The sequence below is a fragment of the Telmatherina bonti genome (genome assembly GCF_933228915.1).
Source record: "Telmatherina bonti genome assembly, chromosome: 14".
NCBI lineage: Eukaryota > Metazoa > Chordata > Actinopteri > Atheriniformes > Telmatherinidae > Telmatherina > Telmatherina bonti.
Genome location: NC_136612.1, coordinates 6939024 through 6957964, shown reverse-complemented (window position 1 = coordinate 6957964; position 18941 = coordinate 6939024). Strand labels below are relative to the sequence as shown.

General features: G+C 48.3%; 1 protein-coding gene across 1 annotated transcript in view; it reads right to left on the bottom strand.

Moving 5' to 3' along the window:
* Positions 1-13924, bottom strand: part of fbxl16 (F-box and leucine-rich repeat protein 16) — a 60650-nt gene extending 46726 nt beyond the window's left edge. The window contains exon 1 of the mRNA XM_079252528.1: positions 13205-13924. Coding sequence (XP_079108654.1) covers positions 13205-13921 — 717 coding nt within the window. The 5' untranslated portion in view covers positions 13922-13924. The remainder of the gene's footprint in view (positions 1-13204) is intronic.
* Between the last annotated feature and the right edge of the window lie 5017 nt (positions 13925-18941).

The window sequence follows — 18941 nt, the reverse complement described above, 5'->3', positions numbered from 1 at the left end:
GATAGGCTGATCATGTTCCAGATAGGCTGATCAGGTTCCAGAGCTGCTGATCATGTTCCAGATAGGCTGATCATTTTCCAGATTGGTTGATCATGTTCCAGATAGGCTGATCATGTTCCAGATAGACTGATCATGATCCAGATAGGCTGATCATGTTCCAGATAGACTGATCATGTTCCAGATAGGCTGATCATGATCCAGATAGGCTGATCATGTAACAGATAGACTGATCATGTTCCAGATAGACTGATCATGATCCAGATAGGCCGATCATGTTCCAGATAGGCCGATCATGTTCCAGATAGGCTGATCATGTTCCAGATAGGCTGATCATGTTCCAGATAGGCTGATCAGGTTCCAGAGCTGCTGATCATGTTCCAGATAGGCTGATCATGTTCCAGAAAGGCTGATCATGTTCCAGATAGGCTGATCATGTTCCAGAGCTGCTGATCATGTTCCAGATAGGCTGATCATGTTCCAGATAGACTGATCATGTTCCAGATAGACTGATCATGATCCAGATAGGCTGATCATGTTCCAGATAGGCTGATCATGTTCCAGAGCTGCTGATCATGTTCCAGATAGGCTGATCATGTTCCAGATAGACTGATCATGTTCCAGATAGACTGATCATGATCCAGATAGGCTGATCATGTTCCAGATAGGCTGATCATGTTCCAGATTGGCTGATCATGTTCCAGATAGGCTGATCATGTTCCAGATAGGCTGATCATGTTCCAGATAGGCCGATCATGTTCCAGATAGGCTGATCATGTTCCAGATAGGCTGATCAAGTTCCAGAGCTGCTGATCATGTTCCAGATAGGCTGATCATGTTCCAGATAGGCTGATCATGTTCCAGATAGGCTGATCAGGTTCCCGATAGGCTGATCATGTTCCAGAGCTGCTGATCATGTTCCAGATAGGCTGATCAGGTTCCAGATAGGCTGATCATGTTCCAGAGCTGCTGATCATGTTCCAGATAGGCTGATCATGTTCCAGATAGACTGATCATGTTCCAGATAGGCTGATCATGTTCCAGATAGGCTGATCATGTTCCAGATAGGCTGATCATGTTCCAGATAGACTGATCATGATCCAGAAAGGCTGATCATGTTCCAGATAGGCTGATCATGTTCCAGATAGGCTGATCATGTTCCAGATAGGCTGATCATGTTCCAGATAGGCTGATAATGTTCCAGATAGACTGATCATGATCCAGATAGGCTGATCATGTTCCAGATAGGCTGATCATGTTCCCAATAGGCTGATCATGTTCCAGATAGGCTGATCAGGTTCCAGAGCCGCTGATCATGTTCCAGATAGGCTGATCAGGTTCCAGATAGGCTGATCATGTTCCAGAGCTGCTGATCATGTTCCAGATAGGCTGATCATGTTCCAGATAGACTGATCATGTTCCAGATAGGCTGATCATGTTCCAGATAGGCTGATCATGGTCCAGATAGACTGATCATGTTCCAGAGCTGCTGATCATGTTCCAGATAGGCTGATCATGTTCCAGATAGGCTGATCATGTTCCAGATAGACTGATCATGATCCAGATAGGCTGATCATGTTCCAGATAGGCTGATCATGTTCCAGATAGGCTGATCATGTTCCAGATAGGCTGATCAGGTTCCAGAGCTGCTGATCATGTTCCAGATAGGCTGATCATTTTCCAGATTGGCTGATCATGTTCCAGATAGGCTGATCATGTTCCAGATAGACTGATCATGTCCAGATAGGCTGATCATGTTCCAGATAGACTGATCATGTTCCAGATAGACTGATCATGATCCAGATAGGCTGATCATGTTCCAGATAGACTGATCATGTTCCAGATAGGCTGATCATGTTCCAGATAGGCTGATCATGTTCCAGATAGGCTGATCAGGTTCCAGAGCTGCTGATCATGTTCCAGATAGGCTGATCATTTTCCAGATTGGCTGATCATGTTCCAGATAGGCTGATCATGTTCCAGATAGACTGATCATGATCCAGATAGGCTGATCATGTTCCAGATAGACTGATCATGTTCCAGATAGACTGATCATGATCCAGATAGGCTGATCATGTTCCAGATAGACTGATCATGTTCCAGATAGGCTGATCATGATCCAGATAGGCTGATCATGTTCCAGATAGACTGATCATGTTCCAGATAGACTGATCATGATCCAGATAGGCCGATCATGTTCCAGATAGGCTGATCATGTTCCAGATAGGCTGATCATGTTCCAGATAGGCTGATCATGATCCAGATAGGCTGATCATGTTCCAGATAGGCTGATCATGTTCCAGAAAGGCTGATCATGTTCCAGATAGGCTGATCATGTTCCAGAGCTGCTGATCATGTTCCAGATAGGCTGATCATGTTCCAGATAGACTGATCATGTTCCAGATAGACTGATCATGATCCAGATAGGCTGATCATGTTCCAGATAGGCTGATCATGTTCCAGATTGGCTGATCATGTTCCAGATAGGCTTATCGTGTTCCAGATAGACTGATCATGATCCAGATAGGCTGATCATGTTCCAGATATGCTGATCATGTTCCAGATAGGCTGATCATGTTCCAGATAGACTGATCATGATCCAGATAGGCTGATCATGTTCCAGATAGGCCGATCATGTTCCAGATAGGCTGATCATGTTCCAGATAGGCTGATCAAGTTCCAGAGCTGCTGATCATGTTCCAGATAGGCTGATCATGTTCCAGATATGCTGATCATGTTCCAGATAGGCTGATCATGTTCCAGATAGACTGATCATGATCCAGATAGGCTGATCATGTTCCAGATAGGCCGATCATGTTCCAGATAGGCTGATCATGTTCCAGATAGGCTGATCAAGTTCCAGAGCTGCTGATCATGTTCCAGATAGGCTGATCATGTTCCAGATATGCTGATCATGTTCCCGATAGGCTGATCATGTTCCAGAGCTGCTGATCATGTTCCAGATAGGCTGATCATGTTCCAGATAGACTGATCATGTTCCAGATAGGCTGATCATGTTCCAGATAGGCTGATCATGTTCCAGATAGGCTGATCATGTTCCAGATAGACTGATCATGATCCAGAAAGGCTGATCATGTTCCAGATAGGCTGATCATGTTCCAGATAGGCTGATCATGTTCCAGATAGGCTGATCATGTTCCAGATAGGCTGATAATGTTCCAGATAGACTGATCATGATCCAGATAGGCTGATCATGTTCCAGATAGGCTGATCATGTTCCCAATAGGCTGATCATGTTCCAGATAGGCTGATCAGGTTCCAGAGCTGCTGATCATGTTCCAGATAGGCTGATCAGGTTCCAGATAGGCTGATCATGTTCCAGAGCTGCTGATCATGTTCCAGATAGGCTGATCATGTTCCAGATAGACTGATCATGTTCCAGATAGGCTGATCATGTTCCAGATAGGCTGATCATGTTCCAGATAGACTGATCATGTTCCAGAGCTGCTGATCATGTTCCAGATAGGCTGATCATGTTCCAGATAGGCTGATCATGTTCCGGATAGACTGATCATGATCCAGATAGGCTGATCATGTTCCAGATAGGCTGATCATGTTCCAGATAGGCTGATCATGTTCCAGATAGGCTGATCAGGTTCCAGAGCTGCTGATCATGTTCCAGATAGGCTGATCATTTTCCAGATTGGCTGATCATGTTCCAGATAGGCTGATCATGTTCCAGATAGACTGATCATGATCCAGATAGGCTGATCATGTTCCAGATAGACTGATCATGTTCCAGATAGACTGATCATGATCCAGATAGGCTGATCATGTTCCAGATAGACTGATCATGTTCCAGATAGGCTGATCATGATCCAGATAGGCTGATCATGTTCCAGATAGACTGATCATGTTCCAGATAGACTGATCATGATCCAGATAGGCCGATCATGTTCCAGATAGGCTGATCATGTTCCAGATAGGCTGATCATGTTCCAGATAGGCTGATCATGATCCAGATAGGCTGATCATGTTCCAGATAGACTGATCATGTTCCAGATAGGCTGATCATGTTCCAGATAGACTGATCATGTTCCAGATAGACTGATCATGATCCAGATAGGCTGATCATGTTCCAGATAGACTGATCATGTTCCAGATAGGCTGATCATGATCCAGATAGGCTGATCATGTTCCAGATAGACTGATCATGTTCCAGATAGACTGATCATGTTCCAGATAGGCTGATCATGTTCCAGATAGGCTGATCATGTTCCAGATAGGCTGATCATGATCCAGATAGGCTGATCATGTTCCAGATAGACTGATCATGTTCCAGAGCTGCTGATCATGTTCCAGATAGGCTGATCATGTTCCAGATAGGCTGATCATGTTCCAGATAGACTGATCATGTTCCAGATAGGCTGATCATGTTCCAGAGCTGCTGGTCAGGTTCCAGATAGGCTGATCATGTTCCAGATAGGCTGATCATGTTCCAGATAGACTGATCATGTTCCAGAGCTGCTGATCATGTTCCAGAAAGGCTGATCATGTTCCAGATAGACTGATCATGATCCAGATAGGCTGATCATGTTCCAGATAGGCTGATCATGTTCCAGATAGGCCGATCATGTTCCAGATAGGCCGATCATGTTCCAGATAGGCTGATCATGTTCCAGATAGGCTGATCAGGTTCCAGATAGACTGATCATGATCCAGATAGGCTGATCATGTTCCAGATAGGCTGATCAGGTTCCAGAGCTGCTGATCATGTTCCAGATAGGCTGATCATTTTCCAGATTGGTTGATCATGATCCAGACAGGCTGATCATGTTCCAGATAGACTGATCATGTTCCAGATAGACTGATCATGATCCAGATAGGCCGATCATGTTCCAGATAGGCTGATCAGGTTCCAGAGCTGCTGATCATGTTCCAGATAGGCTGATCATGTTCCAGATAGACTGATCATGTTCCAGATAGACTGATCATGATCCAGATAGGCTGATCATGATCCAGATAGGCTGATCAGGTTCCAGAGCTGCTGATCATGTTCCAGATAGGCTGATCATTTTCCAGATTGGCTGATCATGATCCAGATAGACTGATCATGATCCAGATAGGCTGATCATGTTCCAGATAGACTGATCATGTTCCAGATAGACTGATCATGATCCAGATAGGCCGATCATGTTCCAGATAGGCTGATCATGATCCAGATAGGCTGATCATGTTCCAGATAGACTGATCATGTTCCAGATAGGCTGATCATGTTCCAGATAGGCTGATCATGTTCCAGATAGGCTGATCATGATCCAGATAGACTGATCATGATCCAGATAGGCTGATCATGTTCCAGATAGACTGATCATGTTCCAGAGCTGCTGATCATGTTCCAGATAGGCTGATCATGTTCCAGATAGGCTGATCATGTTCCAGATAGACTGATCAGGTTCCAGATAGGCCGATCATGTTCCAGATAGGCTGATCATGTTCCAGATAGGCTGATCAGGTTCCAGATAGGCTGATCATGTTCCAGATAGGCTGATCAGGTTCCAGAGCTGCTGATCAGGTTCCAGATAGGCTGATCATGTTCCAGATAGGCTGATCATGTTCCAGAGCTGCTGATCATATTCCAGATAGGCTGATCATGTTCCAGATAGGCTGATCATGTTCCAGATAGGCTGATCATGATCCAGATAGGCTGATCATGTTCCAGATAGACTGATCATGTTCCAGATAGGCTGATCATGATACAGATAGGCTGATCATGTTCCAGATAGACTGATCATGTTCCAGATAGACTGATCATGTTCCAGATAGGCTGATCATGATCCAGATAGGCTGATCATGTTCCAGATAGGCTGATCATGATCCAGATAGACTGATCATGATCCAGATAGGCTGATCATGTTCCAGATAGGCTGATCATGTTCCAGATAGACTGATCATGTTCCAGATAGGCTGATCATGTTCCAGATAGACTGATCATGATCCAGATAGGCTGATCATGTTCCAGATAGACTGATCATGTTCCAGATAGGCTGATCATGTTCCAGATAGGCTGATCATGTTCCAGATAGACTGATCATGTTCCAGAGCTGCTGATCATGTTCCAGATTGGCTGATCATGTTCCAGATAGGCTGATCATGTTCCAGATAGACTGGTCATGTTCCAGATAGACTGGTCATGTTCCAGATAGGCTGATCATGTTCCAGATAGGCTGATCATGTTCCAGATAGGCTGATCACGTTCCAGATAGGCTTATCGTGTTCCAGATAGACTGATCATGATCCAGATAGGCTGATCATGTTCCAGATAGGCTGATCATGTTCCAGATAGGCTGATCATGTTCCAGATAGACTGGTCATGTTCCAGATAGGCTGATCATGTTCCAGATAGGCTGATCATGTTCCAGATAGGCTGATCACGTTCCAGATAGGCTTATCGTGTTCCAGATAGACTGATCATGATCCAGATAGGCTGATCATGTTCCAGATAGGCTGATCATGTTCCAGATAGGCTGATCATGTTCCAGATAGACTGATCATGATCCAGATAGGCTGATCATGTTCCAGATAGGCTGATCATGTTCCAGATAGACTGATCATGTTCCAGATAGGCTGATCATGTTCCAGATAGACTGATCATGATCCAGATAGGCCGATCATGTTCCAGATAGGCTGATCATGTTCCAGATAGGCTGATCATGTTCCAGATAGGCTGATCATGTTCCAGATAGACTGATCATGATCCAGATAGGCCGATCATGTTCCAGATAGATTGATCATGATCCAGATAGGCTGATCGTGTTCCAGATAGGCTGATCATGTTCCAGATAGGCTGATCATGTTCCAGAGCTGCTGATCATGTTCCAGATAGGCTGATCATGTTCCAGAGCTGCTGATCATGATCCAGATAGGCTGATCATGTTCCAGAGAGGCTGATCATGTTCCAGATAGGCTGATCATATTCCAGATAGACTGATCATGATCCAGATAGGCTGATCATGTTCCAGATAGGCTGATCATGTTCCAGATAGGCTGATCATGTTCCAGATAGGCTGATCATATTCCAGATAGACTGATCATGATCCAGATAGGCTGATCATGTTCCAGATAGGCTGATCATGTTCCAGATAGGCTGATCATGTTCCAGATAGACTGATCATGTTCCAGATAGGCCGATCATGTTCCAGATAGGCTGATCATGTTCCAGATAGGCTGATCATATTCCAGATAGACTGATCATGATCCAGATAGGCTGATCGTGTTCCAGATAGACTGATCATGTTCCAGATAGGCTGATCGTGTTCCAGATAGGCTGATCATGTTCCAGAAAGACTGATCATGTTCCAGAGCTGCTGATCATGTTCCAGATAGGCTGATCATGTTCCAGATAGGCTGATCATGTTCCAGATAGGCTGATGATGTTCCAGATAGACTGATCATGATCCAGATAGGCTGATCATGTTCCAGATAGGCTGATCAGGTTCCAGAGCTGCTGATCATGTTCCAGATAGGCTGATCCGGTTCCAGATAGGCTGATCATGTTCCAGATAGGCTGATCATGTTCCAGATAGGCTGATCATGATCCAGATAGACTGATCATGTTCCAGATAGACTGATCATGATCCAGATAGACTGATCATGATCCAGATAGGCTGATCATGTTCCAGATAGGCTGATCATGTTCCAGATAGGCCGATCATGTTCCAGATAGGCTGATCATGTTCCAGATATGCTGATCAGGTTCCAGATAGGCTGATCAGGTTCCGGAGCTGCTGATCATGTTCCAGATAGGCTGATCATGTTCCAGATAGGCCGATCATGTTCCAGATAGGCTGATCATGTTCCAGATAGGTTGATCCGGTTCCAGATAGGCTGATCATGTTCCAGATAGGCTGATCATGTTCCAGAGCTGCTGATCATGTTCCAGATAGGCTGATCAGGTTCCAGATAGGCCGATCATGTTCCAGATTGGCTGATCATGTTCCAGATAGGCTGATCATGTTCCAGATAGGCTGATCAGGTTCCAGAGCTGCTGATCATGTTCCAGATAGGCTGATCATGTTCCAGAGCTGCTGATCATGTTCCAGATAGGCTGATCAGGTTCCAGATAGGCCGATCATGTTCCAGATAGGCTGATCATGTTCCAGATAGACTGATCATGTTCCAGATAGGCTGATCATGATCCAGATAGGCTGATCATGTTCCAGATAGACTGATCATGTTCCAGATAGGCTGATCAGGTTCCAGAGCTGCTGATCATGTTCCAGAGCTGCTGATCATGTTCCAGATAGACTGATCATGTTCCAGAGCTGCTGATCAGGTTCCAGAGCTGCTGATCATGTTCCAGATAGGCTGATCATGTTCCAGATAGGCTGATCATGTTCCAGATAGGCTGATCATGTTCCAGATAGACTGATCATGTTCCAGATAGGCTGATCAGGTTCCAGAGCTGCTGATCATGTTCCAGAGCTGCTGATCATGTTCCAGATAGGCTGATCATGTTCCAGAGCTGCTGATCAGGTTCCAGAGCTGCTGATCATGTTCCAGATAGGCTGATCATGTTCCAGATAGGCTGATCAGGTTCCAGATAGGCTGATCATGTTCCAGATAGGCTGATCAGGTTCCAGAGCTGCTGATCAGGTTCCAGAGCTGCTGATCAGGTTCCAGAGCTGCTGATCATGTTCCAGATAGGCTGATCATGTTCCAGATAGACTGATCATGTTCCAGATAGGCTGATCAGGTTCCAGAGCTGCTGATCATGTTCCAGAGCTGCTGATCAGGTTCCAGATAGGCTGATCATGTTCCAGAGCTGCTGATCATGTTCCAGATAGGCTGATCATATTCCAGATAGACTGATCATGATCCAGATAGGCTGATCATGTTCCAGATAGGCTGATCATGTTCCAGATAGGCTGATCATGTTCCAGATAGACTGATCATGTTCCAGATAGGCCGATCATGTTCCAGATAGGCTGATCATGTTCCAGATAGGCTGATCATATTCCAGATAGACTGATCATGATCCAGATAGGCTGATCGTGTTCCAGATAGACTGATCATGTTCCAGATAGACTGATCGTGTTCCAGATAGGCTGATCATGTTCCAGATAGGCTGATCATGTTCCAGATAGGCTGATCATGTTCCAGATAGGCCGATCATGTTCCAGATAGGCTGATCATGTTCCAGATAGACTGATCATGTTCCAGAGCTGCTGATCATGTTCCAGATAGGCTGATCATGTTCCAGATAGGCTGATCATGATCCAGATATGCTGATCATGTTCCAGATAGGCTGATCATGTTCCAGATAGACTGATCATGTTCCAGATAGACTGATCATGTTCCAGATAGACTGATCATGTTCCAGATAGGCTGATCATGTTCCAGAGCTGCTGATCATGTTCCAGATAGACTGATCATGTTCCAGATAGGCTGATCATGTTCCAGATAGACTGATCATGTTCCAGATAGGCTGATCATGTTCCAGATAGGCTGATCATGTTCCAGATAGGCTGATCATGTTCCAGATAGACTGATCATGTTCCAGATAGACTGATCATGTTCCAGATAGGCTGATCATGTTCCAGATAGACTGATCGTGTTCCAGATAGACTGATCATGTTCCAGATAGGCTGATCATGTTCCAGATAGGCTGATCAGGTTCCAGAGCTGCTGATCATGTTCCAGATAGGCTGATCCGGTTCCAGATAGGCTGATCATGTTCCAGATAGGCTGATCATGTTCCAGATAGGCTGATCATGATCCAGATAGACTGATCATGTTCCAGATAGACTGATCATGATCCAGATAGACTGATCATGATCCAGATAGGCTGATCATGTTCCAGATAGGCTGATCATGTTCCAGATAGGCCGATCATGTTCCAGATAGGCTGATCATGTTCCAGATATGCTGATCAGGTTCCAGATAGGCTGATCAGGTTCCGGAGCTGCTGATCATGTTCCAGATAGGCTGATCATGTTCCAGATAGGCCGATCATGTTCCAGATAGGCTGATCGTGTTCCAGATAGGCTGATCAGGTTCCAGAGCTGCTGATCATGTTCCAGATAGGCTGATCAGGTTCCAGATAGGCCGATCATGTTCCAGATTGGCTGATCATGTTCCAGATAGGCTGATCATGTTCCAGATAGGCTGATCAGGTTCCAGAGCTGCTGATCATGTTCCAGATAGGCTGATCATGTTCCAGAGCTGCTGATCATGTTCCAGATAGGCTGATCAGGTTCCAGATAGGCTGATCATGTTCCAGATAGACTGATCATGTTCCAGATAGGCTGATCAGGTTCCAGAGCTGCTGATCATGTTCCAGAGCTGCTGATCATGTTCCAGTATGGCTGATCATGTTCCAGAGCTGCTGATCAGGTTCCAGAGCTGCTGATCATGTTCCAGATAGGCTGATCATGTTCCAGATAGGCTGATCAGGTTCCAGATAGGCTGATCAGGTTCCAGATAGACTGATCATGTTCCAGATAGGCTGATCATGTTCCAGATAGGCTGATCAGGTTCCAGAGCTGCTGATCATGTTCCAGAGCTGCTGATCAGGTTCCAGATAGGCTGATCATGTTCCAGAGCTGCTGATCAGGTTCCAGATAGGCTGATCATGTTCCAGATAGGCTGATCATGTTCCAGATAGGCTGATCAGGTTCCAGAGCTGCTGATCATGTTCCAGAGCTGCTGATCAGGTTCCAGAGCTGCTGATCAGGTTCCAGATAGGCTGATCAGGTTCCAGAGCTGCTGATCAGGTTCCAGATAGGCTGATCATGTTCCAGATAGGCTGATCAGGTTCCAGATAGGCTGATCAGGTTCCAGAGCTGCTGATCAGGTTCCAGATAGGCTGATCATGTTCTAGAGCTGCTGATCATGCTGTGAAGCAACTGGCTATTTTTACCCATCTTGGACAAAAGTTATCTGGAAGGGTGTAACTGCTGCTGGTGTCAATGAGCTGGTAGTGGCTCGCCTTTTCTCCAGGGTGACTCCGGGACACTTAAAAACATGATTCTGACCCCAGGTGTTTCATTCCTGAGTGAAGCTCACTTTACATCCTGTCTACATGTTTGTGGTCTGGAGCAAAGGGAAAATATCTTGCATCTTCATCCAACCACTCATGAAGATTGCTGAGAGGACATGATGCAGAAGCTTCTCCTCTATGCCCCACAGATCCTTCCAGCTAACCATTCATTCAGAAAGTGTTTATAAAATATGCCTTTGATCTAAAATCCAGTTCACTTCTTCCTACAAACAAGAATCTATTTTAGATGATCTGAATGCAGAAACCTACATTTCTCCAGGTCCATTCATGAGGGAATGAAAGTCATACTGCAAACAAGTAAATGACTAAAACCTAAAACAAAACAAAACACAACTGACATACATGCATATACCATCCAGGGATTTATGAGACTAAATCCAAACTGTCTGAGCTGTTTTCTGTTTTCTTTGTCAACCAAAATAATAAACACATCAACCACGTTCAGATCAGCAGGAATGACAGAAGCATGCACACTGTCCACAAAATGATACCTTCACAAGGCAGATCTGTTAGTGGAAATATTTCCTACACTCATGTTTTAACTGCAGTTTTGCTGTAAAGTGCAACAAATAGGCACAAATCAGCACCTCCAGCATGAAAGCCCAAATATAGACCATGCAGCCAACAGGCTCATCTTTCTCCATGGCAACCAACCAACCACTCATCTCAGAATAGCAGCCTGGCGTAGCAGGTATGGAGAACTTTCTCCCAGCTTCACCTGGTTTTGTTTCTGCTGATGGAGGATATGAGAATAAATGCTAAATGTAATAATAAAAACATCATAAATTCAACAAACACAGTGTGTGATAAGTAAATTCTTCTCAACATTTCATTATTCAGCCACCTGCCTGAAATGACAGACCTTAAAGAAAAGAAGATTTCTTCACTACTACAGGGCTGCATCAGAGGAAATTCACCTGGAACACAGAAGAACTCGCTGCATTTAGAGTAAAAATAACATTTGAATAATAAGATTTTGGCCAAATTAATCTAGGGATAAGTAAAGTGACGTCTGATGAGGAACTGTGCAACAGTAGAGGGTAAAAAGTGAAGCTGAGCAGTTTTCCAGGTGTTTTAACAGAGGTGTCACCAAACATCTGGTGGTTTAATATAAACCAAAACTGCAGTTCCCCCCACGTCCACTAGGGGCTCCAAAACAGCAAATATCCATAGACTCCCATGTTAAAAAGACCAACTTCACAGCAGGAATAAACATGTTTACAGCAGGAATAAACATGTTTACAGCAGGAATAAACATGTTTACAACCTGGTACAAAAAACATTTTAGGTTTAATAGGTCAGGTTTACCTTCATGACAAGTGATTTTTTTCTGATTCCTCAGTTTAAAAGTAATTTTATCATAAAATTCTGCATGTTTAAGGGCGTGTCCTTTTTGATTGACAGGTACCCGATCTCCCGCTGCGAGAAGGAGGAATGTAGAACAACCTTGGTTTTTAGCCGGTTAACAGCGTGACTTAGCTTTGGACCGCTTTCTTCCGTTAGCTGGTTAGCTTTCATTAGCTTAGGGTTAGCTTGGTTGGCTCTCAGCAAGAGGCAGAGATTGATAGAATCATCATCATCCATCCTCTTCTCAGCCACACCTCTTCGGCCCATTTATTTTCTATGAGTGACGACACATGACGCTGCCAAGATGAAGACAGTGGGATCCACCCACCGAGCCTCAATTGACATGAAAGAAGCTCTGTCCATCTTTTTATATCCAGGTTGTTGGTTGGTACGCAGGTACACGTCTGAGGAAACCAGTTTTTCTTTTTTTAGAGCCAGAATAATATTGTTCAACAGCAACAGTAAAACATTATGTGTAATTATGGTGCTAGCTTCCAGAGTTTCTGTCCCACAGAGACGAGACAGACGTCTTTGTAACCAGCAGAATCTCTTCTTTTACATGACGCTTTGTGTGTGAGGAGAACTGATCAGAAGTTCTCATGTTTTCTGCTTGGGGTTGGAACTGTGTTTGGTCTGGATGCTGATGCTGGTGGAGTCTTTCAGCTTATTTCTCCACATCATGTTGCTATGCTACATGTTAGCATTCTGCTTCCTGGTGTGTGCAAACATCTTCTGTACTACACAGATCTCAGTCCGCCTCAGTCAGCGGGGTATACTCATCAGGGAAGGCTTTTAAACAGTTATTCTAATCTAAAAAATGTTCAAATCCTGACTTACCTCCAAACCAGCGTCCGTGATGGTGGACCTCTTGAGGCTGACAGAGCGAACACCCTTCTTGGACAGGGGGTAGTTGTCAATGAACTCACAGATGTCGAGGTCCGACACCCCCACTAAGCAGAAAGACTGGAAACCACGCAGAGCAAAGGCCTGCAGGCTGACAAACTCCTTCTCCCCGTTGGGCAGGATGGTGTACAGCTCCTTGGCATGCAGAATGGGGGTGACGCCCTCCCAGAATTTGGGCTGGTATAGCACCTTGCGCCATGTCTTGCACACCTGCGCCAGCACACATTTTTCTGCTGTGGTGAAGTACCAGAGTAGTCGGTTGAGGAGCTTCTCATCCAGGACGAGCTGACGCTCCAGCAGCACGGGTTTGGGTAGGGTGAGGGGGGGCAGCTGACGGAGAGACGGCTTTAGGCTCACCAGAGGCTTTCCAGACTCCAGGTCAGAGGCCAAGAGAGGGACGGCAGTGTGAGGCATACCGGGGCCGTCCAGATGGTGGTGGTGGTGGTGGTGGTGGTAAGGGAGGGAGGATGGCGGAGGAGGCAAGATGGAGGGTACCGAGGACGACTGACAGAGGCGGTTCTTAGCAGCAGGGGTCCCCTTGGTGATACTCGCACTTCCCAGGCCGTTGGGCTGGCTGGGGGGCAGCTTCACCATGCCGTTGCGAGTCACGCAGGGAGACTTCAGCTCACTGGGGGTGGACATGTTCAGCATTGGGAACCTGGTGAAGGAAAGCAAAAATGAGCTGTCAGACTCTGGAAACGTGTCTGTAAAGTCTAACACAACAGGCATGTGTGAAACTGACATTTTAACCCACAAACAGACAACAAGCTTGTTCACTTCAGATGCAGAATCTGGTCGCTGCGTTTGTTCTCATCATCTTTACATGCTAAAAGTAGAGGAGCCGACAACGTAACAGATGGACGAGACTGAAGCTGGCTTTCGATTTGTGACTTCATAAAGCAACACTCTCCTGCTTTTATGGTACCTCAACCACGTGAGACCAGAGATGCATCTCTGGTCATTTATTGGCTTATCACGGGGTTATGAACTGAGAAAGTGACGGTGTTCCTCGCTCTGACACACACACACACACACACACACACACAGCCACTGCAGTGATTACTGTGGTCACATTAGAGAAACATGACAAATAAACCCTCTACACGAATTATCTGGATCACCACGTAAAAATATCTGCAATACATTGAAAAAGGTCCATAGAAAGGTAACCGGGCTGCTTTGGTCGTGGAGCTATTAAGGAATGAGGTCTGGTCTTCTGTCTGACTGGATCCTGATGTGACTAGCTTCATGCTGGGAGCTGTCAGGCGGTCCCGTCCTGATCGGTGTCCTTTGTCTTTACAAAGAAGTCAGAATTACTTTCCCTTTCCACATTTTAAATGTTTTAGCTACTTTAAATAAACCAGCATCCTCGCCGGCCTGCTGTTTAAATCAGACTGGATCATCTGATCTATCTGCAAGCCATCCAAGACGTGCATGTCAGCTCAACAGGTCAGTAAAACAGACTGTGTGTCCTGTATACCTGTACAAATAAAGGTTGAAAACACATCAGTTGGCCCTGCGATGGACTGGTGAGCTGTCCAGGGTGTCTAAAGTCTGCTGGGATCGGCTCCAGCTCCCCCACTACCCTTCATCGGACTAAGCGGTCAGGATCATGAATGAATGAGCACATCAGATGTTAAAACAGTAACACACCGGTAAAAAGCTGGAACAGGGTGCTGAAAGGCTGGAACTGGAAAACCGGAGAAGCATTTGACAACTAAGTAGGTTTTCAGACATACCCAGGAGGACATGGTGAGCAGCGCAGGACCACCATGAGCTGTGGAGGGAGTGTCGAGCAGGACGGCTTACATGCAACTAGCGGAGAAACAAAGACCACCAACATCTACTGCACTGCCTACATGTCTCAATAGGAACATTATAATGATGCCTGTAGATAAAGTTAACCGCGTGGCAGATCTCAGAAAGGACTCTGCCATCTAGTGGATCACTAACAGCCTTACACACATAAAAGACACATGGTACGTTGTACCAGCGCTTGCAGCAGACGTAGAGATTCACATGCATACTAAGACCTGTAGATATTTATACATTTCATGCATCACAAGCTGTGAACATCATACAGATGGCTGACGTGTTGCATCTTGTCTGGATGATCATAGATTACCTGTGAAGTACAGACTCCCTCAGGACTGAGTTATCTGGTTACGGGCTCGCCGTGATGAAAGGAAGGTGGACACGAGGGGATTAAATGAACACAGATTCATTCTGTATCCAGCTCTGGGTGATAACAGCAGTCCAAACATCACATCTCAGTCAAACAGTGCAGACCTGAACAACCGTTTCATACCAGAACATCTTCACACGGGACTGATATCAGCAGCTGTTGTCATCGATGTGGGCCTTTAACTCCCCAGACATGGCGCCCCACTGCTCTCAGGTACATAAAGTATTATCATTTTATTATTACATCTATGTTTATTTCTATTTTATGGTAAACTCTATGGTAAATCCTTTCTACAAACCATCAGGGTGGAATCGTTCCCCATAAAACACCTTAATCCCAGCTAATCGTTCAGAAATCTCTGGTAGACTGAAAACTGAGCTGAATTTCATCAGTCATGTTACAGCCTGGACCTGAAACCTGCTCAGAAATTATCTGCATGACTGCCTCAGTCATTCTGTCTGCGATGGGCCGGCGACCTGTCCAGGTGTACCGGCCTCTGGACTGCTACCTGCTGGGACACACTCCGCCCTCTGGACTGCTACCTGCTGGGACACACTCCGCCCTCTGGACTGCTACCTGCTGGGACACACTCCGCCCTCTGGACTGCTACCTGCTGGGACACACTCCGCCCTCTGGACTGCTACCTGCTGGGACACACTCCGCCCTCTGGACTGCTACCTGCTGGGACACACTCCGCCCTCTGGACTGCTACCTGCTGGGACACACTCCGCCCTCTGGACTGCTACCTGCTGGGACACACTCCGCCCTCTGGACTGCTACCTGCTGGGACACACTCCGCCCTCTGGACTGCTACCTGCTGGGACACACTCCGCCCTCTGGACTGCTACCTGCTGGGACACACTCCGCCCTCTGGACTGCTACCTGCTGGGACACACTCCGGCCTCTGGACTGCTACCTGCTCGGACACACTCCGCCCTCTGGACTGCTACCTGCTGGGACACACTCCGGCCTCTGGACTGCTACCTGCTCGGACACACTCCGCCCTCTGGACTGCTACCTGCTGGGACACACTCCAGCCTCTGGACTGCTACCTGCTGGGACACACTCCGCCCTCTGGACTGCTACCTGCTGGGACACACTCCGCCCTCTGGACTGCTACCTGCTGGGACACACTCCAGCCTCTGGACTGCTACCTGCTGGGACACACTCCAGCCTCTGGACTGCTACCTGCTGGGACACACTCCGCCCTCTGGACTGCTACCTGCTGGGACACACTCCAGCCTCTGGACTGCTACCTGCTGGGACACACTCCAGCCTCTGGACTGCTACCTGCTGGGACACACTCCAGCCTCTGGACTGCTACCTGCTGGGACACACTCCGCCCTCTGGACTGCTACCTGCTGGGACACACTCCGCCCTCTGGACTGCTACCTGCTGGGACACACTCCGCCCTCTGGACTGCTACCTGCTGGGACACACTCCGCCCTCTGGACTGCTACCTGCTGGGACACACTCCGCCCTCTGGACTGCTACCTGCTGGGACACACTCCAGCCTCTGGACTGCTACCTGCTGGGACACACTCCGCCCTCTGGACTGCTACCTGCTGGGACACACTCCGCCCTCTGGACTGCTACCTGCTGGGACACACTCCGCCCTCTGGACTGCTACCTGCTGGGACACACTCCGCCCTCTGGACTGCTACCTGCTGGGACACACTCCAGCCTCTGGACTGCTACCTGCTCGGACACACTCCGCCCTCTGGACTGCTACCTGCTCGGACACACTCCGCCCTCTGGACTGCTACCTGCTGGGACACACTCCAGCCTCTGGACTGCTACCTGCTGGGACACACTCCAGCCTCTGGACTGCTACCTGCTGGGACACACTCCGCCCTCTGGACTGCTACCTGCTCGGACACACTCCGCCCTCTGGACTGCTACCTGCTGGGACACACTCCGCCCTCTGGACTGCTACCTGCTCGGACACACTCCGCCCTCTGGACTGCTACCTGCTGGGACACACTCCGCCCTCTGGACTGCTACCTGCTGGGACACACTCCGCCCTCTGGACTGCTACCTGCTGGGACACACTCCGCCCTCTGGACTGCTACCTGCTGGGACACACTCCGGCCTCTGGACTGCTACCTGCTGGGACACACTCCGCCCTCTGGACTGCTACCTGCTCGGACACACTCCGCCCTCTGGACTGCTACCTGCTGGGACACACTCCGCCCTCTGGACTGCTACCTGCTCGGACACACTCCGCCCTCTGGACTGCTACCTGCTGGGACACACTCCGGCCTCTGGACTGCTACCTGCTGGGACACACTCCGCCCTCTGGACTGCTACCTGCTGGGACACACTCCGCCCTCTGGACTGCTACCTGCTGGGACACACTCCGCCCTCTGGACTGCTACCTGCTGGGACACACTCCGGCCTCTGGACTGCTACCTGCTGGGACACACTCCGCCCTCTGGACTGCTACCTGCTGGGACACACTCCGCCCTCTGGACTGCTACCTGCTGGGACACACTCCAGCCTCTGGACTGCTACCTGCTGGGACACACTCCGGCCTCTGGACTGCTACCTGCTGGGACACACTCCGCCCTCTGGACTGCTACCTGCTGGGACACACTCCGCCCTCTGGACTGCTACCTGCTGGGACACACTCCGCCCTCTGGACTGCTACCTGCTGGGACACACTCCGCCCTCTGGACTGCTACCTGCTGGGACACACTCCGCCCTCTGGACTGCTACCTGCTGGGACACACTCCGCCCTCTGGACTGCTACCTGCTGGGACACACTCCGCCCTCTGGACTGCTACCTGCTGGGACACACTCCGCCCTCTGGACTGCTACCTGCTGGGACACACTCCGCCCTCTGGACTGCTACCTGCTGGGACACACTCCGCCCTCTGGACTGCTACCTGCTGGGACACACTCCGCCCTCTGGACTGCTACCTGCTGGGACACACTCCGCCCTCTGGACTGCTACCTGCTGGGACACACTCCGCCCTCTGGACTGCTACCTGCTGGGACACACTCCGCCCTCTGGACTGCTACCTGCTGGGACACACTCCACCCTCTGGACTGCTACCTGCTGGGACACACTCCGCCCTCTGGACTGCTACCTGCTGGGACACACTCCGCCCTCTGGACTGCTACCTGCTGGGACACACTCCAGCCTCTGGACTGCTACCTGCTGGGACACACTCCGCCCTCTGGACTGCTACCTGCTGGGACACACTCCGCCCTCTGGACTGCTACCTGCTGGGACACACTCCGCCCTCTGGACTGCTACCTGCTGGGACACACTCCGCCCTCTGGACTGCTACCTGCTGGGACACACTCCGCCCTCTGGACTGCTACCTGCTGGGACACACTCCGCCCTCTGGACTGCTACCTGCTCGGACACACTCCGCCCTCTGGACTGCTACCTGCTGGGACACACTCCGCCCTCTGGACTGCTACCTGCTGGGACACACTCCGTCCTCTGGACTGCTACCTGCTGGGACACACTCCGCC